The sequence below is a fragment of the Gobius niger genome, assembly GCF_951799975.1.
Source record: "Gobius niger genome assembly, chromosome: 1".
NCBI classification, from domain to species: domain Eukaryota; kingdom Metazoa; phylum Chordata; class Actinopteri; order Gobiiformes; family Gobiidae; genus Gobius; species Gobius niger.
In genome coordinates, this window is record NC_136852.1 from 42,618,742 (window position 1) to 42,643,186 (window position 24,445).

The 24,445-nt window shown below is 40.8% G+C and overlaps 1 protein-coding gene across 2 annotated transcripts in view; it reads right to left on the reverse strand.

Moving 5' to 3' along the window:
* The window catches only part of LOC306971170 (serine/threonine-protein kinase N2-like), a 46,313-nt gene extending 28,107 nt beyond the window's left edge, over positions 1–18,206 (reverse strand). For both annotated transcript variants that reach the window (XM_079567344.1, XM_079567343.1), the window contains exons 1-3: positions 17,790–18,206; positions 13,567–13,726; positions 1,441–1,592 (exon numbers count right to left, since the gene is read on the reverse strand). In XM_079567344.1, the coding sequence (XP_079423470.1) occupies positions 1,441–1,592; positions 13,567–13,726; positions 17,790–18,200 (723 nt within the window). In that variant the 5' untranslated portion in view covers positions 18,201–18,206. The remainder of the gene's footprint in view (positions 1–1,440; positions 1,593–13,566; positions 13,727–17,789) is intronic.
* Between the last annotated feature and the right edge of the window lie 6,239 nt (positions 18,207–24,445).

The window sequence follows — 24,445 nt, forward strand, 5'->3', positions numbered from 1 at the left end:
TTAGACCAAGGTAACTTTATTTAGAGGTAGAATTGGTTTGCAGTTGAGAGTTGGCTGAGCTCTCCATCGTCTCAACAACTTTATGTTTGGATTTGGGGCTGTTTTTGCGTCTTTCTCATGTTGGAGATCTTTCATTAGAAATAAGTGTTTTTGTTATTAGTTGAGGCAATATTCATGGCTATTACACATAGTAACTTAAAAATGTCCATTTTAGTCTTGTTTTGTACATCATTTAGTATTTCAAGTCTGGTTTTGCCAGATTTTTTTTTAAGGGGAGACACTACAGGCAAAACTAATTTTTTTCAGTTTTCAGGTTTTGGGCCAAATTGGTCTCTGAACATATAAACTTTCACCCGGAAACAGAAAATATGCCTAATCTTCACAATAACATGTTTAAATATTGTGCTGATTCAATGTTCCCCCATAGACTTATATGGGAGAATGCAATTTCAAGGGCCTTTTTCTCAAAACACATTTTTCTGTCATTGTGGCGACACTATGTCCACGTCAGTCGGACCTAAAGACTTCAAATTTTACAAATTAATTACATAACATAACATTATTTGGAAGATTTTTTCAGAGGGATTTTTTATTATCTAATTCCTAGCCCCATTTATTGAGTTTTGAATGTCAAAAAATAAGGTGAAAATTAAATGTTTGCAAATTTTTCCACTAAAAAACAGCTTATTTTAAAACTAAACAAGAAATCCAAAATCCCCTCTGAAAACGTCTTGGCAACTCATTCATCAATAAAATGAAACCATACATTTGAATGTCGCTCTATCCATTATTCAGATTTCGTCGCCAAAAAGATGGGACATTTGGGGCATTTTTAGGCATAAAACACCTTGTTCTTATATGAAAAGATAAAATGACAGAAAACTTGCATTGTATTTTTTTCTCACATTTATGCCAGTGATCGACAGCAAAAGTTTCAAATTGATATCTGTAAATATACATTTTTCCCCTATTCACCTGCAGTGTCTCGCCTTAAAGCTTTGTTAAACTAGTAGCCTTAACACACTGCAAAAAGTATTTAACTAGATCAGTATAAACATCTCAATTTGAGCATAATAATCCAATAGTCCTAGATTATTTCACTTGTTCTGAGATGTTTCTGACTCGTTTCGATACATTTCGTCCTTGTTTCAGGTCATTTTCTTTGCCGATGGGGTAAGAAAATTGGTGTTATCTCATTGGCAATTTTACTTTCTTATTTCAAGCGAGATTTACCTTAGAACTTGTCTGAAATGTCCTCAAACAAGCAAAGCAAACTTGGTCCGATCAGGAAAAGTGTCTAAATGAGTGAAAACCGCTCAAAACAAGATACATTTCCTCAATTCAAGTCATTTAAGCCAATGCTTGATATTTAAAATTGCACATTATACAACAGTTATTGAACATTGCAATGTTTCCTCTGTTTCCTGACGTCTTCCGCACCTCGTCCAGAGCCTTGTGGTCCAGCGCCGCGATGCCTTGCAGCTGTTTGACCACGTCTTTGGCCAGAGCCAGGGCGTCGGTCTCTCTCTGGATGTAGTGACGGAGCTCGGTCAAACGGGCGTCTGCGCTGCCCCCGTCCCGCTCAGAGACGCCTGCCACACAGAGGGGACAACACTGTGGTTTAGACACAGTGAGAAATACAGCAAAGTTTCAGCAAAGTGACCATGGGAGCAGGAAAAAGCCACAAGGAATTTGATGTCGTTCTGAAAGTCAAACATCAGAGTTCTCTGGGCATTTTTGTGAAGTAATTGTTCTGTGGTGAAAGTGTGTTCTTTGTGAATCAAAATTCTCCCATAAAGATAAGATAAGATCAGAAAAGACAGGACTTTATTGGTGTCACAATGGAGAACACACAAACATAGATTGAGAGCAACTACAAAGCCGCCATCTTTGATCCTGTGATTTATATTTTATTAAGCCGTTTACAGAAACAACGTCCAACTCTGTCCATCTGATTGACGCGCTTGTCTCAGATCTCTCCTGTTTAGCACCGGTTTAGTCGCCCACGCTGTACCTTCTGCAAATTGTGCTGCTGACGTGGGTTTCACGTCGAGAGCCGATGTGAGAGTTACCTCTGCCCTCCGTGCACCGTGAAAAAAAAAAACAACAACCTAAAAATAACTCTGTGAATCATCTTTACTCGGCCTTCAGAGGCACTTAAACCATCAGCCCTCGCGACACAGAGACGGCTCCTCACTCAAAGCTCTCCATCAATATTTAAAAACACGCTGAGCCTCAGTCTGCTAAATGTCACGAGCAAAAGGTCTCAGGAGTGTGTTTTTAAAGACGACCGAAAATAGACAAAGAGGAAACGCTGACATCGCCCGTTTGGTTCACAGGAGAAAACACGTACTTCACTGTATCTCCAGAATCAGACCATTTGCTCCATATAAAAGCAAAGGTAAAGCCGATTGTACTCTATAGTCGCAGGAGCAGAAGTAACACGGCGAAGAGTAATCTACCATATTGCCACAAGTATTCAGCATCTTGACTCATGTATAAAGTTTCGTGACATCCCATAGGGTTTAGTATCATGTTGGTTCACCCTTTGCAACGATAACGGCTTCAGCTCTTCTGGGAGGGTGTTTTGGGGGATTTTTTCGGGTTGACGAGAGGATTCTGTTGCGGCATCATGTTCATCCACACCAAACCCTCGTCCATGTCTTTATGGACCGGGCTTGGAGCATTGAAGCGCAGTCATGTTAGAACAAGAAGGCGCCATCCCCGAACTGTTCCCACAAAGCTAGGACCATAGAATCGTCCAAAGTCTTTTATTTCTGGAGCATTCAGAGTTCCTTTACCTGGAACTAAGGGACCAAACCCAACCCCAGAGCCGTTCTCCCGGCAGCCGCCAAACCCAGACTGGTCCGTCAGATCGTCACTTCAGAAAACGCCGCTGTACCGCATCGGACTTGCACTTGGTGATGTTTAGCTGCAGCTGCTCGGCCATGGAAAGCCATCCATGAAGCTCTCCAGGCCATGTTCTTGAGCAAATCTGAAGGCCACATAAACTTTGGCGGTCTGTATTTGACTCTGCAGAGAGTCCCAGGTCTGATCCCCGGCCAGACAGGGCCTTTCTCTGCGGAGTTTGTATGTTCCCCAGATTTCCTTTGGGTATTCCGGTTTTCCTATACCACTAAAAACATGTACTAATGTTTTTAGTGGTAACAGGTTCCCTTCTGGGTTCAGGACTCGCCTGGAAGTGAGATTCTTAACTTTACTATCCTGGTTAAATATAGGTCAAATAATAGTAGTGCAGAAATGCAGAAAACCCATAATCCTAGGGGTCAGTGCAAAGACAAGAATAAAGATGCAAGTTTTTTTTTATTAGAATGGGAAACCAACAGAACGAAACCTGAAGGATGAACGAAGTTGGTCAAGGAAGACGTTTAACCTCTTAACTCCCATCTGAACGGATCCCATTTTCTCCTACCCTAATCAAAAAGCTTTTGGGGAAAAAAGCACCAAAACAGCCACAAAAAATGAGAAGAAAACAAGGATGTAAACGCAACAAAAATGTGACAAAAAGATATGACAAAAATGTGACAAAAACTCAACCAAAAAGTGACAAAAATTCGACCAAAAAGTGACAAAAATTCAACAAAAAAGTGACAAAAATCAACCAAAAAGTGACAAAAACGCAACCAAAAAGTGACAAAAATTCAACAGAAAAGTGACAAAAACGCAACCAAGTGACAAAAACTCAACAAAAATGTGACAAAAATTCAACAAAAAAGTGACAAATATTCAACCAAAAAGTGACAAACATTCTACAAAAATGTGACAAAAATTTAACAAAAAAGTGACAAAAATGTAACCAAAAAGTGACAAAAACTCAACAAAAAAGGTACAAACATTCCACAAAAATTCCACAAAAATTCCACAAAAATTCCACAGAAATGTGACAAAAACTAAACCAAAAAGTGACAAAAATTCTACAAAAAAGTGACAAAAATTTAACAAAAAAGTGACAAAAATGTAACCAAAAAGTGACAAAAACTCAACAAAAAAGTGACAAACATTCCACAAAAATGTGACAAAAATTCCACAAAAATGTGACAAAAACTCAACCAAAAAGTGACAAAAATTCGACAAAAATGTGACAAAAATTCAACAAAAATGTGACAAAAATTCAACAAAAAAGTGACAAAAACTCAACCAAAAAGTGACAAAAATTCTACAAAAAAGTGACAAAAATTTAACAAAAAAGTGACAAAAATGTAACCAAAAAGTGACAAAAACTCAACAAAAAAGTGACAAACATTCCACAAAAATGTGACAAAAATTCCACAAAAATGTGACAAAAACTCAACCAAAAAGTGACAAAAATTCGACAAAAATGTGACAAAAATTCAACAAAAATGTGACAAAAATTCAACAAAAAAGTGACAAAAACTCAACCAAAAAGTGACAAAAATTCAACAAAAATGTGACAAAAATTCAACAGAAAAGTGACAAAAACTCAACAAAAATGTGACAAAAATTCAACAAAAAAGTGACAAATATTCAACCAAAAAGTGACAAACATTCTACAAAAATGTGACAAAAATTTAACAAAAAAGTGACAAAAATGTAACCAAAAAGTGACAAAAACTCAACAAAAAAGGTACAAACATTCCACAAAAATTCCACAAAAATTCCACAAAAATTCCACAGAAATGTGACAAAAATTCAAAAACTAAACCAAAAAGTGACAAAAATTCTACAAAAAAGTGACAAAAATTTAACAAAAAAGTGACAAAAATGTAACCAAAAAGTGACAAAAACTCAACAAAAAAGTGACAAACATTCCACAAAAATGTGACAAAAATTCCACAAAAATGTGACAAAAATTCCACAGAAATGTGACAAAAATTCAACAAAAAAGTGACAAAAACTCAACCAAAAAGTGACAAAAATTCAACAAAAATGTGACAAAAATTCAACAAAAAAGTGACAAAAATTTAACCAAAAAGTGACAAAAACTCAACCAACAAGTGACAAAAATTCCACAGAAATGTGACAAAAATTCAACAAAAAAGTGACAAATATTCAACCAAAAAGTGACAAACATTCTACAAAAATGTGACAAAAATTTAACAAAAAAGTGACAAAAATGTAACCAAAAAGTGACAAAAACTCAACAAAAAAGGTACAAACATTCCACAAAAATTCCACAAAAATTCCACAAAAATTCCACAAAAATTCCACAGAAATGTGACAAAAACTAAACCAAAAAGTGACAAAAATTCTACAAAAAAGTGACAAAAATTTAACAAAAAAGTGACAAAAATGTAACCAAAAAGTGACAAAAACTCAACAAAAAAGTGACAAACATTCCACAAAAATGTGACAAAAATTCCACAAAAATGTGACAAAAACTCAACCAAAAAGTGACAAAAATTCGACAAAAATGTGACAAAAATTCAACAAAAATGTGACAAAAATTCAACAAAAAAGTGACAAAAACTCAACCAAAAAGTGACAAAAATTCAACAAAAATGTGACAAAAATTCAACAGAAAAGTGACAAAAACTCAACAAAAATGTGACAAAAATTCAACAAAAAAGTGACACATTTTCAACCAAAAAGTGACAAACATTCTACAAAAAAGTGACAAAAATGTAACCAAAAAGTGACAAAAACTCAACAAAAAAGGTACAAACATTCCACAAAAATTCCACAAAAATTCCACAAAAATTCCACAGAAATGTGACAAAAATTCAAAAACTAAACCAAAAAGTGACAAAAATTCTACAAAAAAGTGACAAAAATTTAACAAAAAAGTGACAAAAATGTAACCAAAAAGTGACAAAAACTCAACAAAAAAGTGACAAACATTCCACAAAAATGTGACAAAAATTCCACAAAAATGTGACAAAAATTCCACAGAAATGTGACAAAAATTCAACAAAAAAGTGACAAAAACTCAACCAAAAAGTGACAAAAATTCAACAAAAATGTGACAAAAATTCAACAAAAAAGTGACAAAAATTTAACCAAAAAGTGACAAAAACTCAACCAACAAGTGACAAACATTCCACAAAAATGTGACAAAAACTCAACTAAAATGTGAAAAAAAAGAAAAACATAAAAAGGTGACACAACACAGCAACAACGCAAGGAAAAAGATCAGTTTTGTGGGTCTTAGCTTTCAAATGAGGTGTAACACAGGCCTATAGCGAAAGAGGACAGCATGCATTCGGTTTAGGCGGGTGGTAAGAGGTTAAGTTCTTCAGAACCCACTCACTGCCATTCTAAGTGAAGTGGGAACACCATCCTGCTGGGGTGAATGGTGCGCTGTGACAGCAGTTGTAGCCGTAGTGCGTCGGCGGCGTCTGGACCGCGAGGAGCCGCGTTTGATCGCCGAGATGAACGACTTCGCTAATGGCGGAATAAATGTCAACGTGTGATATTTATTTGACGGCGAGACGCTGGAGATGGCTCTGAAAATGAAGAAAGGTTTCCCCAAAGGTTAAGTAACAATTAACATTTGAGCTCGCCCTTAAATCGATTTACGTTTACACAGGCAGTTATCCTTGGGCTCAGGTGAAAGACGTCAGGTTCTTTCATCGCTTCCTAATAGGGCTGGGCGATAATGACACAAATGAGTATCTCAATTTTTGTTGGAACTTTCTCAATAACGATGATGAAGCGATATTTCTGTAAACCATCAGAAATCAAAAAAAGGTGCTGACAAACTGAACAGGCTACAAAAGGGCAGGGGCGGACTGGGACTGAAAAACAGCCCTGGACTCTGAACAATCTGTCCCAAACTAGCGTAGATGTGACACTTCCACAAAGACATATTTTAACCTCTTACCCCCCGCCTGAACCGAGTGCATTAACTTCAGTTCGGCTTTACCCAAATCTAAAAGCTTCTCGACTCGAGGGCAACAGTGTAACGCCTCATTTGAATGCTAAAGCCTACAAAAGTGATTGTAACTTTTTTCTCATGTTGTTGCCGCGTTTTTGTCACATTTTTGTTGCTTTTTCAGTACTTTTTTTGTGGCTTGATGTGTTTTTTTGTCACGTTTTTAAGTCACTTTTCGTGGCTTTTTTCATTGCTTTGTTGTTGTGTGTGACGTGTTTTTTTGGGTCACTTTTTCGTTCTTTTTTGTCACGCTTTTGCCACTTTTTGTTGCTTTTCCAGCACATTTTCGTTCCGTTTGCCTCCACTATTTTCATGCTTTTCATTTAAGCTTTTAGATTTGGGTAAAGCTTGGTTAAGGCGGAGGGTAAGAGGTTAAGGAGACTGGTGTGGCCCTTCTGTGCTCTTCCAGAATGGACATATGGCCAGTCCGCCCCTGCAAAAGGGTAGACGATATATCGCCCAGCTCTATATCGTAACAGTATTTGTGAAATTGTAGAAGTAGCAGTAGTAGTAGTAGTAGTCCGTCAGTACGGCAGTAGGAGTAGTATTTGCTTTGGCCTCTCGTGTCCGTGGTACAAGCTGCAAAATCTGGTTTAAATCCTGGATTACGCCAATAACACGCGCTCTGGCACAAAATGCGGTTTCGCCAAAATGAGGATTGATCCTGCACGGTTTTCGCTTTTGCTTCGGCGGAGAGGTTTCTGAACATGCTTTGTCATTCATTGTACATAAGATACCCCCATTTACTGGTCACGTGTTTGCTCTTTACACTGTTCTTCTTTGATTGCACATTTTCCTGACTTTGTGCTGCCCCTGGGCGTTTCCTGAGAGCCGACGGAACAAGTGAATTTCTCCATTGTGAGATCAATAAAGCTCTATCTGTCTTCTGAGTTAGTCAGAAGTGTTCATTAATGAAGTCAATCTACTTAAAGGCCATATATACCTTTTTCACAACAAACAATAAATGAGAAAGCCACTAAGTTCAATTTTTTTGTTGTGTCTCAATTCCTGTCTTTTCGAACGTATTTGTAGCATCCCAATTCAATTAACCTCTTAACTCCCGCCTGAGCCGAGAGCATTTTCTCCAGTTCAGCTTTACCCAAATCCTGTAGGCCGGTGTAACACCTCATTTGAAAGCTAAGATCTACAAAGCTCATCTAAATGGATCTTTTTCCTCCCGTCATCAGATCTATTTCCATCTTTTTTCCAACTCATTTTGTAACTTTTTGGTCATTTTTTTAAAATCAATTTTTTTTGTCATTTTTTTGTCATTTTTTTTTACACTTTTTGTCACATTTTTGTCAATTTTTTTTGTCATTTTTTGGTCTTTTCTTTGTAAATTTTTTGCAAATTTTTCGTCTTTTTTTTGTCATTTTTTCGTCACTTTTTTGTCAAAGTCTTCTCATTTTTTGTCACATCTTCATCATTGTTTTAATCTCAGTTTTGTTGCTATTTTCCCACCTTTTTTCCAGACGCTTTTGGACTGGGGTAAAGCCAAACTGGAGAAAATGTGCTCGGTTCAGGTGGGAGTTAAGGGGTTAAAGGGACATTTCACAAATTGTAGGGCCTAATTCTCAGGGTCACTTTCACAGAAACCCAAGAAAACTCGCCCGTGAGTTCTTGAAATTGAAACAAATGTTTTAGAACTACAGTAAATGCACAACGTTTTTCCCCACAAATGTCAGAGTTTACGATAAGCTGAAGGAGAACGAAAAACAAACTTTGCTCCACTATTAGAAATCAAATCCGTTATTTTGAGGATCTGTGCTTTACTTGAGCAACTACAGCTTCGATCGGGCCCAAAAGAATCCAGCCCAAACCGACCCAAGCCCGACCAATTAACTTGAATGGTCGGCCCGAGTCTGCAACAAACCCGACATAAATAATTAATTTAAGTGCACACAGCGGTTTACGCACACGGCGCACGAGCAGCAGTATGTTCCTCTTCTTTGCAGTCTCTCTTCTTCTCCTCCTCGTGGCTGATAAACACCGTACTGCTTATTGAGCCACTGTGAGTTACACTGTCCTGAGAGAAAGAGCATTTGGCGATGATCTCGGTGCAGCGCCAACATCAAAGCGCTGGCCTCTCCCTGCTTCAGAAACGTGAATGTTGTTCTGAACTACTGGTATAGCACCTCCCTTCTTGCGCTCCAGGAGAGGGTCTAAACGAAATGACGGCACATTTATTCATATTACAGTAATCTCAATGTAACACCTTTGGTAAGCTCCACAATCCTTAAAGGGGGGGTGTTATGCAAAATCGACTTTTTCAAGCTTTACATCATGTTATTATGTCATTCCCTCATTAAAAACATGCCTGAAGTGTTGCCTTGTCACGTTCACGTATTTTTTCTGTAAAAACTCTGATGGCGGCCATTTTAGGGATAGGTTTGCCTGAGTCCTCCTAGGAACGCCCCCACCTCCTGGACACGCTTTCGACCTTTCGTCACCAGCCGAGTAACCAACCACTGCTCCTCAGCAGAACCCCCTCCCCACTGATGCCACAGACAGCGTGTGGAGGGGGCGTGTCTGAAAGGGTCAGAGGTTCTTAAAGAGACAGAGGCCTATTTCAAGACATTCACCACAGCCATTTTGAGAGAGACATTTTATACAAGGCAGTTATTCTAATTTACTGCATTTACAGACCAACAGAAGGTTTGGTCATCATTGTAGTGTCATATAGACTGGTGCCATGTGATTGAAAAAAAACATAACACCCCCTCTTTAAGGTTAGGATTAGGGTTAGTTTGTATTAGTTTAAACTAGCGTTGTCCTGCAGAGGTGATGTCATTTCCTGTGGAGAACTGGAGCTCCACTGGTCACATGCCCTTCCATCGGTTGCGTTCAGAACCTTCTCCAGGAAAAAGGCTGAATAATGGGACTATTTTATAATAAGTGTAATCGCATTCTGTATCCAATAGACCAATGGGCTATGGTTGAATTTAACCTGGATTTATTCCTGGAACCCAGGTTGACAAACCCAGTCATAGAGCTTTTGGATCAGTGGTACTACGTTGTCAATCGGTTTAGTTAATCCTGATTTCTCTCAGGAACAGCCAATCACGGAGGAGACGCAGTTCATCTGAAGGCGGATGGTCCGGACACTCCATTATCTGCTGTAAAGCCCAGCAGATAATGGAGTGTCCGGACCATCCGCTTTTTAAGGAGTTTAACCTACTCCCCTCCGGACGCAGGCTAAGAATGCCCTGTACTCGAACTCGTCGGGCCAGGGCCTCTTTTATTCCAGAGCCTGTTGCGAAGATAAATGATCATATGTTGCTCAGTGAAGCTGCTGCAAATTAGGCTTTATTTGATCTTCTGCTGATTGTCTCTCAGCTTCAGAGCCGGACTGAGGATGCTGTGACTGTATGATCTTTGTCCCAAACACAATTGTTGTCTCACTGTGTTTTTTTGTTTGTTTTTGCTTTATTATGTGTGGACTCCTGCTGCATAATAATTTCCTTCGGGACATTAAGTTGAACCTTGAACCTCCATCCATCCATCCATCCATCCGTCGCTACTTTATAAAATCCACGCGCGCTCAAATAAAGCACTTCTCTTGATGCTCAAGGTGCTGCCTCCTCCTCACTTCCTCCGTTCACGGCAGAATTTGCGAGAGAGCAAAACGAAGGATTCCCTCCTCTGACTGGTCAAAGAGCCGTCCTCTTATCTAAGATGGAAATAAACCTGGTCCAGAGCAGGCTATGATCTAAGGGCATGTTTCCATGGAGATCTGCCCTGATAGAAAGCTTTGTAGTACGGCAAAACCAGGGTTACCGCTAAATGTTCCCCGCGAGCCCTCTAATCCTGCTTTGTAGTTGACCCCTCGGTGATCTCCAACCAGTAGCTCTCCAGACCATAGTTGTGGACTTGCTGCGCGTGAGTCAAGCTTCACCTGAGGGTAATCCGTCTTCATCAGCCAGAACAATAGTTGGGATAGAAGATTTGTGTGGCCTTAGCTGTGAGTCCTGCCCGAATACCTCCTCGTTTGTCCCATTTTTGTTTCCTGTATTGCCACTCGTGACGCCTCCAATGGGCTCTCGGTGCCTCTTCAGTGTTTCAGAAGAAGACATCTGTGGATTTATTGGTCTTAAATGCCGCTCAGAGACCTTTAGGACATCAGCTAGCGGTTTGCTTTAAAAAGATTTCTAAAAGGTTTCCTCATGGCCAGTAAGCACTCTGCAGCCAAACATGATGTGGAACACGGACACTACAGTTACCAGAAAAAACAGGCCAAAATGCCACTGCGCCAAGGGAGAGCGAAGCTGCTGCTTAAAGATGTTGAGGGAGAAAACTGGCTAAAAATCTCATCATTGACCATTGCCTGAAAAATCAGTGTTTCCACATGTAGGCCTTTCAGTGTATTAATCATGTCTAAAAACCAAAACTAAACCAAACATGAAGGTGCTACAGACTAATGCTGGTCCAGCAGCTTCAAACAACTTTAAGATCCGATTTGTTATCAGAAAAATCCATTATCGTCTTCCATTTCCTTGACATCTCATTTGACGCCGTATCAATATCCTCCCGCTTCAGTAAATCTATTTTAAGCCTGGGTTATTTTTAACAACTGAGCTATTTCGAGTCATCGCAGGCTTTTTTTCCCCTTCAAATTTACACCTTTACCGAGAGATTTCTCCTTAAAGGAGCCATGGATCATACTTTTTATCAGGTGAAAATTATAAACGCTCAGTGCTAACAGTAATAGAGGTATTCACACTTCTGCGAGGGGTAATTAATCTCTATAATAAGCTCTCGGGCGGTGGAGGGCAGTTCTATTCAAGAGAGGAAACGCTAAAGGTGGGCTGAAAGAAAAAAGCTGAGGATTTGCAGGCTAAGCAAGGCCACAATTTACCTTTTGATGGGATTAATGCAGCATCAAATGGCCAAAATGGAAGTGTAGCTTCAGAAATCTGGAGTCCGCATGGAAAAAGTGTAAATTCTCAGTCCTCCAGGTGGTTTGCTTGATCGTTAAAGGTTGGGCTGGCACAAACAGACACATGTCCTTTTGTCCCGATGTCATAATGTTGAGAAGCTTGTAAAATGCCATACAAGCGTAAAGTGTCGTGTGGTAGGAGTAGCCGTAACTTAAGCTGGTTACAAACAGTGCACACAGCTGATGTCTGGCTGCTGTTGTAGACGACTAGCTTCTGCTCAGAGAAGAACACACATGTCAATAGTACTTCGGTATTTTGCATAGGAACAAACGAGGAGTGCATCTGTTTGCTCACAGGGAGAGCCGAGCCGTTCTTTGCATGAGCTGCTCGGGGTTCGTCTGAATACGCATGCTTGTAGAAAGTATTATGCAAAATAAACTTTATGGAGCTTTTTTTATCATGTTACAATGTCGTTCTCTCATCCAAAACAGACCTGGAGCTGTGTTTCGAGCTGCTGGCGCATCTTTAAGTCATCTTTGAATCTTCCCCAGTGGTTGTTCTTAGCAGCGCAGCAGCTCTCAAAAAACTCCTCCTCAAGTGGTTGGTAGAGCGGGTCGTCCCAGCTCCTGAAGGGGTACACTGCCATTGTGTCCTGGGGCAACACACTTCGCCCACCCTGCCTCCGGTGTCTGCGTACACCGGTGTATGAATGTGAGTCAGCGCTTTGGGCCTGATGAAGGTAGAAAAGCCGTATATAAGTCGAGACAATGTTTTCCTCACATCTTGATCTCTCGCTAAGCTGAGGCGCAGTTTACACGGCGACCAAACGGTGTTTTTTTTTGTCGAAGGCACATATATATGTTTAACACTTCAGCTCACGTCGCGTCGCACGATATCGAGAGGCCGTGTTAAGTGTTCACGATATCGAGAGGTCACGTCACGGCCCAATCTGAACACCGACTGGATAAAAACTCACACATTGAGAGAGGACGAGACTTTCTTCAATCCGTTCATCGCAAGGCAAAACACTCGCCATAGCTTCACTACAACCGTTTTTTAAGACAGTGATAAAGATGTGTTTGAGATTATTACCAAATATCTAAAGACGTAATACCCACTTTTTAATATAATATAAACATTTTTACAAACAGGAAAGAGTCAAGTTTGAGCAAAACAAAATCGTGTACAAACTGAAGTTGAATGTTTTTAGACCCTAATTATTGTCAAAGAACTTGGGCAGAAAACAGTCGAGCAACGATGTTATTTATTTTCTCAGAAATGTTACATTTAATGCCAGTTTGAGTCCATGTTTATGTTTTCGGCATAACTGAATTAAAGCAGTACTAAGTAACTTGTTTAGCTTAATAAATAATTTCCGTAGTCCCTGTGGGGGTAATACAAGTGTTTATGGGATGATTGGAGGGTCTTTCATCTCCCCCTGGTGTCTCTGGACAGAAAACCATGTTTGCAACTTGACTGCCACCGGACCGGAGAAAGCAATACACACTAATGGAATCAAGAAGAAGAAGCTAACATGCTAATGGGCAAAGCTAACTGCGGGCTAACGTCACTTTAAACAGTATTTACAGCCAAGTTTGAGTGATTTTTTTTTTTTCCATTGTATAATTGGATGTATAATATCCCTCTCTCCCTTCGCCTTTCCTGTCAGCGTAGTATTCACTCTCCAAGACAATTATTACGTTAAAAAATTGTAACTTGCTACAACACCTGCAGTTGCGCTTATGGCCTCTAGGGGGAAGAGTTACTTAGTACTGCTTTAATGACTTTTCCCGTAATGTGGAAAGTGAACAGTTGCCAAGATTGTTATTTCCTTACCTCCCTTATCGGCGGCGTCTGTCTCCGCCCGGTTCTCGTCATGGCCGCCCTCCTCGCCGGCGCTGGTCACTCCGGACTGTGCCACTTTGATGATCTGGAGCCGGATGAGTTCGATTTTCGAGCGGCTGTCCTGAAGCATCTGCTGAGCCGTGGACAACATCTGATACAGCGATAAGGACAAGCACAAAACGTCGATGAGGCAACACTTTAGGAGCGCTCGCTCGGCAGACAGCGCCGTGTTAACAAGGCGAGCACACGGACGTAAGCATGCTGCATTTATGCAAATATTTAGGCAAGCACTTTGCAGAGAATGGCTCTTTGCGACGGGAAAATGTCGACTTAAACATGTTGCATTGAAGTGACATTTAGGCCTGTCACAAATGCCTCATGGAACAAAGGCACAGGCACTTTGGTTTTTGCTCTCATTTTTCGTGGGGTGAACTCGAAGATCGAGGCTGACCAATAAATCGGGCCGATATTTGGGTATTTTACAATATCGGTCGCTAAAAGGCCGATATCTCCAGAGCAGAAAGTGATAGAGACTTCCTGTCTTTTGCAATAGAAAGAGCTCAGTCACCCACAACTTCCTCGGCAATAAAAATTGGTCACAAATTTGTAGCCCTTGGATCACGGTTTATACATTTTGTATAAACCGAGGAAGAGACTTTTTGTTTCAGAATCTGCTGATTTTATGTTTTTCAAACAAGCTCCTGCTTAAGTATGTGCTAAACATGAATGTCCTGAATAAATCTGAAAAAATAAATAAAAAAAATTGATCAGGCCCCAGTCATAGATATACAACTTTTTCCATAAACATCCCCAAAAGTTGTTCACAAATCTGACCATTTGCCTCATGCAGTGCAGCACATCTGCTTCATAGAGTGGGCCAGGTAGTTGATACGGACATCGAACATTGATGGCATTTTGAATGAATCACCCATTGAGCGTGTTTGGGATGCCCTGGATCGGCGTATACGACAGCGTGTTCCAGTTCGCGCCAACATCCAGCAACTTCGCACAGACGTTGAAGAGGAGTGGAACAACATCCCACAATCAACTAATTTATGGAGATGTGCTGCACTGCGTGAGGCAAAAGGTGTCACTCCAGACACTGACAGGTTTTCTGATAAAACAAACCAAACAGTTCAGAGTGTGCCTTTACTGTTAACAAGCCTACAGCTGCATACAGACCAAACGCTTTTCGGGCATCAAAAATGCCCCTAAAGCCCGTAGTTTGACGCTTGTCCGAGAGCTGCTGTAGCTCCGGTTCACAATGAAGCTAATCCTCCGTGACTTGTTTACATCTGGCCCGGTGGCTCAGCTACACCGTACGTCACTGTTGGAGAAAGCTCCTGATCGGTCGACGCTCACAAATTTCTCCAAAAAGTTCAACATTTCCCAACTCTAGAGGCGCGTCAAAAGCTTACCAATGCGCGAAAAGCTTCAAAACGCGGCGCACAGGAGGCATGTGACGTGGGAGTCTAGTCTTAGAGTGAGCCTCCTCTCGCTGCAGAGAGGATCTCTGTCAAGCATCTTCTCAACACATCACTGCACGCTGCCAGAGTCAAAGCAACAGAGGCATGAGCGGGTCCGACTCCGCATTTTACACTTTCCCTGCACTTTTCCCGCAAAAATAAACCCCGCTAGCATGCGGCACTTGTCTCAGCCAAACACGCACCTTCTGACCGTCGAAACTGCTACAATAACCTTTGGTCGTTGCTACTATTGTCTCTTTGAACCATCCCACAGTGGGGACAAGAGCAACCTCATAATTTTACAATCCCCACGTCATGCAATGTGACATCCAAAAATCTTCTAAGTAAAAAAAAAACTGCACAATGTAAACCAGACATAGCACAAGTTTAGACAGATTTGTGGACAATATTTGGGAGAAAATGGTCTGCTGTGTTTATAGCAACCGTTTTTTGTATGAGGACCAAACCTTTTTAAATTTCATTTTTAGTCGACCTCTCCATGATGCTACAGACTGGTTTTAGGAGAGCTGAGCCGCTCACAGCAAACACACATGTTGGTTTGTTAATTTTTAGGTATTTTTCCGAAAAGAAACAAAGAAAATAATAAAAATACATGCTAGTATTTTATTCTATCCATTATGTGATACGTTATGCGGTGTGGCTTTCAGCACAGTACGTATATTGGCAGAAATAATAACAAATCCAGAATATTGCTCTCCACAGGAAACAGAAACATCACGGCATTGTGAGCTCTCAGTCCGTTCCACAACAGGATAATCATTTACCTCATCTGCTGCCGGTGACAATATTTTTAAGCTACTTTTCCACACACACACGCCCAGAGGTCACAGACGTCCTGACCTCACGACCTCACCATTTTTCCTGATGTGATTACTGTGATTGTAAAGACTAAACCTCTAAACCAGATAAAGCCAAATCAATAAGCCACGTCTACAACAACCAGAAAGGCAACAATCAAGCCAGATACAAAACGCTTGCAGATAACGTGTGTTTCAGCTCAAATGCAGGCATTAATTTAAGATGTAAACCACTCACATAGGTGTAGCAATGGATCACAAACCAAGGAATGTGACTGTGGCTGCTTTGTTATGGAGAGAGTGTCCTCAGTTTATCAAACAACCCTATATTTGATTATAGGTCCTCTGTTTAATGGACTGTCCCTTTTGGATGTCACAGTAAATCATTCTCATTTTGAAAAGCTGTATTTTGGGCAAGTTTTGGACGACCTTGACATAATAATCTCCACATAATCAGGCTATAAATAGAACAATCTTCTGTTTTGTATTGTAAAATTGCCCGTTCTTTATGGTACAGCACAATAATATCATGTTAGTAGGGTGGAACTAGCCGGGTAAGTTACTGTAAACCCCGTTTCCATATTTTTTATCAAGAACATGACTAGAACTGAAACAACTAATCGATTATTGAAATAGTTGACAACTATTTTAGTAATCAGTTAATAATTTCCTGGTTTTACACAGATTCAAAAAGAGCAAAATGACATTCTTGTTTTTAAAGTTTGTATCTGTTGAGTGTTTTATTGTAAATGTCATAAATATGATCTGTGTCTCAATCCCTGATAACGTCCCAGTCAGTGGCAGTCGTTACGGCTCAGTGGCTACACTCCGGAGGTTCTCAGCTTTCAAATGTTCACAGAAGCTTGTGCTTGTGTTGTTCATGCGCAGCTTTGAGCAAACCAAGTTCAGCTGTGGAGACTTTTTTAAAGCACGAAGAGCCTCCTACAAACAGTACTTTGTGCTGCAATACCAAGTATCGATACTTAAAGGAACAGGCCACCGTTTTTCCATACTGAGATATGTTCTTACCTGAGCTTAGACGAGTTGATACGTACCTGTCTGCTCTTTGTGTGTGCGCTCAGTCACGCACAAAGACCAAAGATGCAAGCATGAAGCATTTGGCTTCTCCCAGTATATTCCTATGGCTCCAAATGGGGGTGAAGTTAGAAACGATCAAGCTCTTCCACGGACACAAACACCAGACAGGTACGCATCAACTAGTCCAAGCTCAGGTAAGAACATATCAGTATGGAAAAACGATGGCCTGTTCCCTTAAGTATCGTAATACTTTCAATACTTGTGTTTGGAGGCATCTTTATCATGCTCCATCTTCTTTGTTTCCAGTAACAGTTACACAGCGTTTTGCTACATTGGTGTTCATGCACTTTTCAATCTTAACACGCATCGTGATGAGTCCCTCTGGAAAAAAACGTCAAAATATTGTTCAGTCCCAGACTGGAAAGTTTGAAGTCTGTAGGTTCTCCCTGTGTGTCACACCAATGTGAGGAAAATGCATTTTATCTTTATGGAGGATCATTGAATCGGTGAATAATTCAACTTTTTTTTTTTTTTCAGGTGAAAGTTTAAATGTTAAGAGACCAATTTGGCCCCACCTGAAAATTGCAAAAAAAATCTTTTTGCCTGTAGTGTCTCCCCATAAATCAGATGCCCTTCCTGACACACTCCCCTCTCATCATAACCCACAGATGTCAGACATATTTCAGTGCTACAAACAAGAAGAGAAAGCCCACAGAGGGAAGGACAACTGCATACTGGCAACGCTAGGATTTGGACACGCAGTAACAAGCCTTTGTGATGATGATGATGATGATGGTGATGATGATGGTGATGCCCCCCCGCACGTGCGCAGGAAAACACCCCCGGTCCCCATCACTCCGAGCTCACGTGTATGACTTTGCATTTCACTCACCTCTCCGTCCGTCCGTCCGCTGCTGCAGCTGGAGGAGGACAGGACTGCGGGCTGCTCCTCGGCTACGCTGTCATCATGCCCCGCAGGCGAAGTGAAAACGATCCAGCGTCCGCGTCCTACTCGTGTTGCACTCTCCTCCTCCTCCTCCACAACAACAAGTCCCGTACCTCTTGCGCTATTACAACAAACCGCGCTCAAAGTCAAAGACAGCTCCTTACATCTCCAAAGTCGCCTCCTCCTCTTCTCGAAAGCGCCCCGGCATTGCCCTGTGCTCTCCTTCCTTTCCTCCCTTACTTCCTTCCTTCCTCTCCCTTTCCTGCTCTTCGATCGTTGTCCCGCGTTGACCGTATCGTTTTCTCCTGCAATGTGACTCCTTGCGCCCCGTCCTATACGCACCGTCCCGCCCCGCATCCACCGGCCCCCCTCGTCGGCATTGGACGCTGACTGCACCACATGACGCTGACGAAAGGAAAGGAAGACAAACACAGACGCGTGCACAAGCTCCAGAAAGAAAAGGGGGGGGAAAAAGAGAGGGGAAAATAAGGCGATAACGAGATGCAAATGAGGCCGCGCGCGCCGCTCCTTTGGGGACGATCCGGGCCAGATGCGAGCGTTTGAGGAGGATTTGCTGCACCTGTTTTCGGTGAAAAGTGTCCAATTAGGAGGATGAATAAAATATAGGCTACACAGGTTTAGCGTCGTTTCGATCCACGGTCACCTTGTTGCCTTTGAGCGGCAAATCGACGGGCTGTTTTCGCGCGTAAAAGTAACGTCAACTTCAAAATGCGTTTGACATCAGACAAAATGAACCGACATGTTTGGCATTGCCCAAATCTAAAAGCTTCTCGAAAAAAAAGTGTCGACGTAGCGACGAAAACGAGGATGGAAACACGACAAAGAGCGACCAAAAAAAAAAAAGCAATGAAAACGACGCAAGCAAAATGATCAGTTTGGATGAGTTTTGTGGGTCTTAGCTTTCAAATGAGGCGTAACACTGGCCTGTAGGATGCGAGCTTGTAGATTTGGGTAAAGCTAAACTGGATCAAATGCATTAGGTTAAGATGGGGTTGAATCTCTTATGCCACAAAGTATCCGCTTAAGATATGCCAAACAGCACAGAGACAAGCCTCAACATTTCTGAAACAATGTCATTTGGAATGATGAAACCGAAATGGAACTTTTTGTCCATAAACATTACATTTGGATGAGACAGGCCTGTGATAACGGTGCACCATTCCTACAATGAAACACGGAGGTGGATCAGTGATGTTTTGGGGATGTGTGAGCTTCAGGGAACTTGGTCGAAACTGATTTCAGGATGAATGCAGCATGTTATTAAAGAAAAGTGTCACTCATCAGCCTGGAAGCTGCACATGGGACGGACGCACTTGTCAATGATCCAAAGCACAAGGCCATGTCGACCTCTCATTGGCTCCAGCACAATAAAGTGAAGGTTCTGGAGTGGCCATCTCAGTCTCCTGACCTCAGTATCATTGAGCCACTGTCAGGGGCGGACTGGGCCCAAAAAACAGCCCTGGACTAGCCTGGCCCAAATTAGCGTAATTGTGCATCTTCCACAAATACATATTTTAACCTCTTACCCCCCGCCTAAACCGAGTGCATTTTCCCCAGTTCGGCTTTTTATTATTATGTTTTTGACCATCATCATTAGCAAAAAGAACGGGAAAGGTGGTCGCAGAAACAGAAGCAAAATCATTAATATAAATAATAAATAATATTGGTCCCAAAACTGAACCTTGTGGCGCACCATACTCCACGGAATTCCTTTTAGATTCATGTTTTTTTTATACTGGGCTTTACCCAAATCTAAAAGCTTCTCGACTGGAGATCAACAATGCTAACACCTCATTTGAAAGCTAAGACCTACAAAAGTGATGGAAACTTTTCGTCACGTCGCCCCATTTTTGTCATATTTTTAAGGATTTTTTCTATCAATTTTTGTTGTGTTTTTCTCACGTTTTTGTTGACTTTTCATCCTCTTTTTCTCGCTATTTTGATGCTTTTCTTTTGAGCTTTTAGATTTGGGTAAAGCTCGGTTGAGGCGGGACTGGTGGCCCTAGAGCCAGTGTCCCTTCTGTGCTCTTCCAGAATGGACATGGTCAGTCCGCCCCTGGCCACTGTGGGTCAGTTTAACCATCCAAGGAAATAAAGAGGCCCATCCACAACTACCACCAAAGAATCCAAGCTGTCATTGATGTTAAAGGGTTACGTACTTTTTTGATCAGGGTAATGTTGGCAATTTCAGCTACCATTATGATTTCAAACTCCAATTGTTACAAGCTTTAGGGCCCCCTGTTCCCCGACTGTGCACAAACATAAAAAGATTATTTTTATTTGTCATTCCCCCATAAAATAATCACTTCACTCAAAACATCAAACTAAATCATAACTAGAAAAAGGTAAAAGCCTGACATGCACCTTTTAAAAATGTGAATCCAGCTTGACCTTTGTTGACATTGAGAGCAATCTACAGCCGAAGTGCTTCAGAAATGCGCTCGTCTAACCCAGGAGGCACAAAAGCCGTACGGGTGAGGCGCAAAAGCGACATTTGCGCTCGACTCGACTCCGGGTTTCCCTCTCGGGCAGATGAGGCGGTTATGTAATGCAGACACCGTGAAGGACTCTCTCACGGCACACTCCTCCCTCCTCCCTTTGCTGCCGCTCTCTCCTTTCTCTCCCTCTCTGTCTCCAATTAACACAAAGGCCGCGAGATGGTAGACGGGGTAATTAGCGAGATCGAGATAGCCGCAAGAACAACCACACCGGATTGTGCAAACACGGGCGAGAATGCAAGCTTCAGACCTATAATAAGGAGCCTAAATAAATGACGGAAATACAGCATGACACATTAATGAAACCATAATGATTATAGCTGATCACTAATTAGACACAGCATTAAGGTGACAGAAAAAGGCTCGATGTGGGCCACCATCAAAGTTCAGGGTCTTACAGCAGATTCTATCCCTTCCATTTCTATATAGCTGAACCTATTATGTAACGGAGGGACAGTCCATTACCAAAGAGGCTTTTTCTTTTGAGTCCTATCAAGAAAAGGCTCTATTAAATATTGCAAGCCACATTCAGCGGTTATGGTTTATTCCTTCCCAACATGTCCCTATAGTAGGCTACCCACGGAATTGCTAAGTGTTATTTGATGCAAACAAGTAATAGTGCACAGAGACATCTTGTGTACAATGAATCATGGGGGCAAATAATATAAATAGTGTACAGAATGTAATATAGTAAAAGTGCTGGTAGAGGAAGGAGGTGGAAGAGCTGACCAGTGCAGGACACCACGCTCCGGGTAGCCTGGGGAAAAAAAGAGTCTTGATTTCTAAAGCAGAACATACGCTAGCAAACAGGAAGTGGAGAAAACCAATCAGCGAAGCTCAGTTAGCCGCGTTAGTAGTGGTTTTGCGTTAATATTCAAGGTAATTTGCCGCTGATTAGAAAAAAAACTCTCGGCTCTCCCTTGAGCCGCCCGTAGATTGTTATTGCGGGGAGATCTGCATCCCCAGAGTGCCGCTTCTCGCGAACAAGACATTACCGTAAATAAACAAATCTGATTGCTCATTTGAGTTTCGCAGCGTAAGCGAGCTCCCTACCCAGACTTACAGAGGGGTATCATTCTGGATGCCAGGCTACGTTCCGGGTACTCTGGTTCCCTATGCCTGAAACACGCTGGTGGTCTGGTTGGCCCTCTCAGTCTCTTCTTGTCCCGCTCTGTGCTGCCCGGGGCCCAGCAGATGGCAGCGTAGTGGATAGCAGAGGCTATACCACAGAGTCAGAAAAAAGTCTCAGTCTCCTCATTGGCGTTGTGGGACCAGTCCTGTTTATTGTTAAAGTGAAACTGAATACTTGAAACTGACGTCATGAAAGCATCATGGGATTTGCAGCTGGATTATTCCATAATAGACTAATGGGGATTTTAACCTCTTAACTCCCGCCTGAACCGAGAGGATCTTTTTCCTCACGTCATCAGATTTTTTTTCCAGCATTTTTGTTCAACTCATTTATGTAACTTTTTTGTCATTTTTTTGTCATTTTTTGTCTATTTTTTTGTTTATTTTTTTGTCTATTTTTGTCATTTTTTTGTCATTTTTTGGTCATTTTTTGTCTATTTTTTTGTCTATTTTTTTGTCTATTTTTGTCATATTTTTTGTCATTTTTTTGTCATTTTTTGTCTATTTTTTAGTCTATTTTTTTGTCTATTTTTGTCATTTTTTTGTCACTTTTTTTCATTTTTTGGTAAATTTTTTATCAAATTTTTGTCACTTTTTTGTTACATTTTTGTCATTTTTTTGTCACATTTTGTAACATTTTTTTGTCACATTTTGTAACATTTTTTGGTCACATTTTTGTCATTTTTTTTTTTTCGTCAATTTTTTTATCATATTTTTGTCATTTTTTGTCAAATTTTTATCACATTTTTGTCATATTTTTGTATTATTTTTTTGTCACATTTTGTAACATTTTTGTCATATTTTTGTCACATTTTTGTCATTTTTTAATCATTTTGTCATCACTTTTTTGTCACATTTCCATCATTGTTTTCGTCTCAGTTTTGTTGCTATTTCCCCACCTTTTATCCAGAAGCTTTTGGACTGGGGTGAAGCCAAACTGGAGAAAATGTGCTCGGTTCAGGTGGGAGTTAAGGGGTTAAAAGGTAAAATACGGGAGTTATTGTTTACAGCAATTGGACACTATTGTGTTTACCAGTAGCGACTCAGCAACAGAGTTGTTCCATAGCTTTTTGTCTCCACTTTTTACGCAGTTTTTATCAATGGAAAATGTTTGCTAGTACCCACAACATGGCGGATTTCCATAATAACAGTGAATTTAGAGCATTCCATCCCGAACTAGCTTTCATTTACAAATTAGCACAAATGACAAAACAATAACGTGGCACAAAATCAAGGAAAAAATGCTTGAATGCTAGAATAAATAATGAGCCTGAATAAATAAAGCTAGGCTAATTAAAAATAATAATAATTATAGAAAACAGATAATCCTCACAAAGTATTCCCTACATTAATAGGCTGGAAAATTAATATCAGGGCTAGTTTTAGGTTGTCTAAAAAAATCTCATCATCCTGGCAAAAAGCGCGGTGAAAACAGTCGTGAGGATGCAGCTAATTATTCCTGCTGACCGGGAACAGAACAAGGCTTTCACTTTAGGAGCGACTCAGCATCTTTTTTTTTAATGCGCCAGTGTGAATCGGCCCGGACTCCATCGCGGTTACTTTTACTTTTCCACCGACTTGTAAAATATCTTTATGGGGTCAAAATAATTCTGGTTCAATGATGTGATGGAACTCCACGTGTTTTTCGGAAAAGTTGTCTTTTTAGACGGTGAAGTGTCCCGTAGTAGAGACCTATTTTGAGAGGCGGAGTCTGACCGGGTCTTCCTACAGTTTATGAACCTGCAGCAGGGAGCGGCCGCACCTTCACGACCGCAGATTCAAGACCCCCTTTTTTACGACGCAACGCCTCAAATAAACAATGAGATTAGTGGAAAGAGTCATCCTGTAGTTCTGCAATGATTTTAATTCAGGAGTTCAAAACAATGAGCTGGTCTGTGCATCCCCAACGTCCTGTCGATGAATCCGATTCTTCTGCAGGATATGGTATTTGTATTTGTCTACGTTTTTGTTAAGCGCTTAAGAGGACAGTCTTTGTTTAATGTTTTTCTGATGTCTGCCTACATTTTTGTGTCTCATAAGCCCTTGCGAGCAGGGGACACCAAACAAAACAAAACAAAGTACAAGGACTGGGAAATATGGACCAAAAGTCACATCCCGATACATTTAGGTTGAATATCGATATAAGATATATATCCCAATATTTTTTCCGCAAAGTGAGCTGTGAAATGTTAAGTCAAAGTCAAAGCCAAATAAGAGTAGTTTTATTGAAAACTCAGTATAAAATGTAAACATAAACACTGTATAACAAAACTCACTCACATCTTAAATAAAAATAGCCTATACAATAAAATTGGTCAATCTTTTTCTGAGGGCAGCATTTACATATAAAGAGATGTCAAAATAAAATGCTCAGTTTAAGATGAACTTTTTTAAAACAGATTATTTTTGTTAATAACTTAATAGCTTATCTGAACAGTCTCAACCAGTTGCACAAGAAAAAGATCATCAACTCAATAAACATGTTCTTTTTTTTTACTTCGATAAACAGTAGTGATGTTTTCAGGTAGGCATTAGAAGACAGACAAGCGTGTCCTCCTCCATTTAAAGATTTTGTGCAAGAAACATCAGCCTGTCAACGGCATCCGGCTTCAGAGATGCTCTGTGGGAGGTCATGATATTGTCACTGCCCTGAAGGAAGTATTACAGCGCAAGTTTATATATATATATATATATATATATATATATATATATATATATATATATATATATATATATATATATATCGACATAGCAATACCAAGCGACTTCAACATCAGGAAAAAGGAACACGAAAAACTAGAGAAATACCAGGGGCTCAGAGAAGAGCTGGAGAAAACCTGGAGGGTGAAGGCATCAGTGGTGCCCGTGGTCGTTGGGGCACTCGGGGCAGTGACCCCCAAACTGGAGGAGTGACTACAGCAGATCCCAGGAAATACATCAGACATCTCGGTC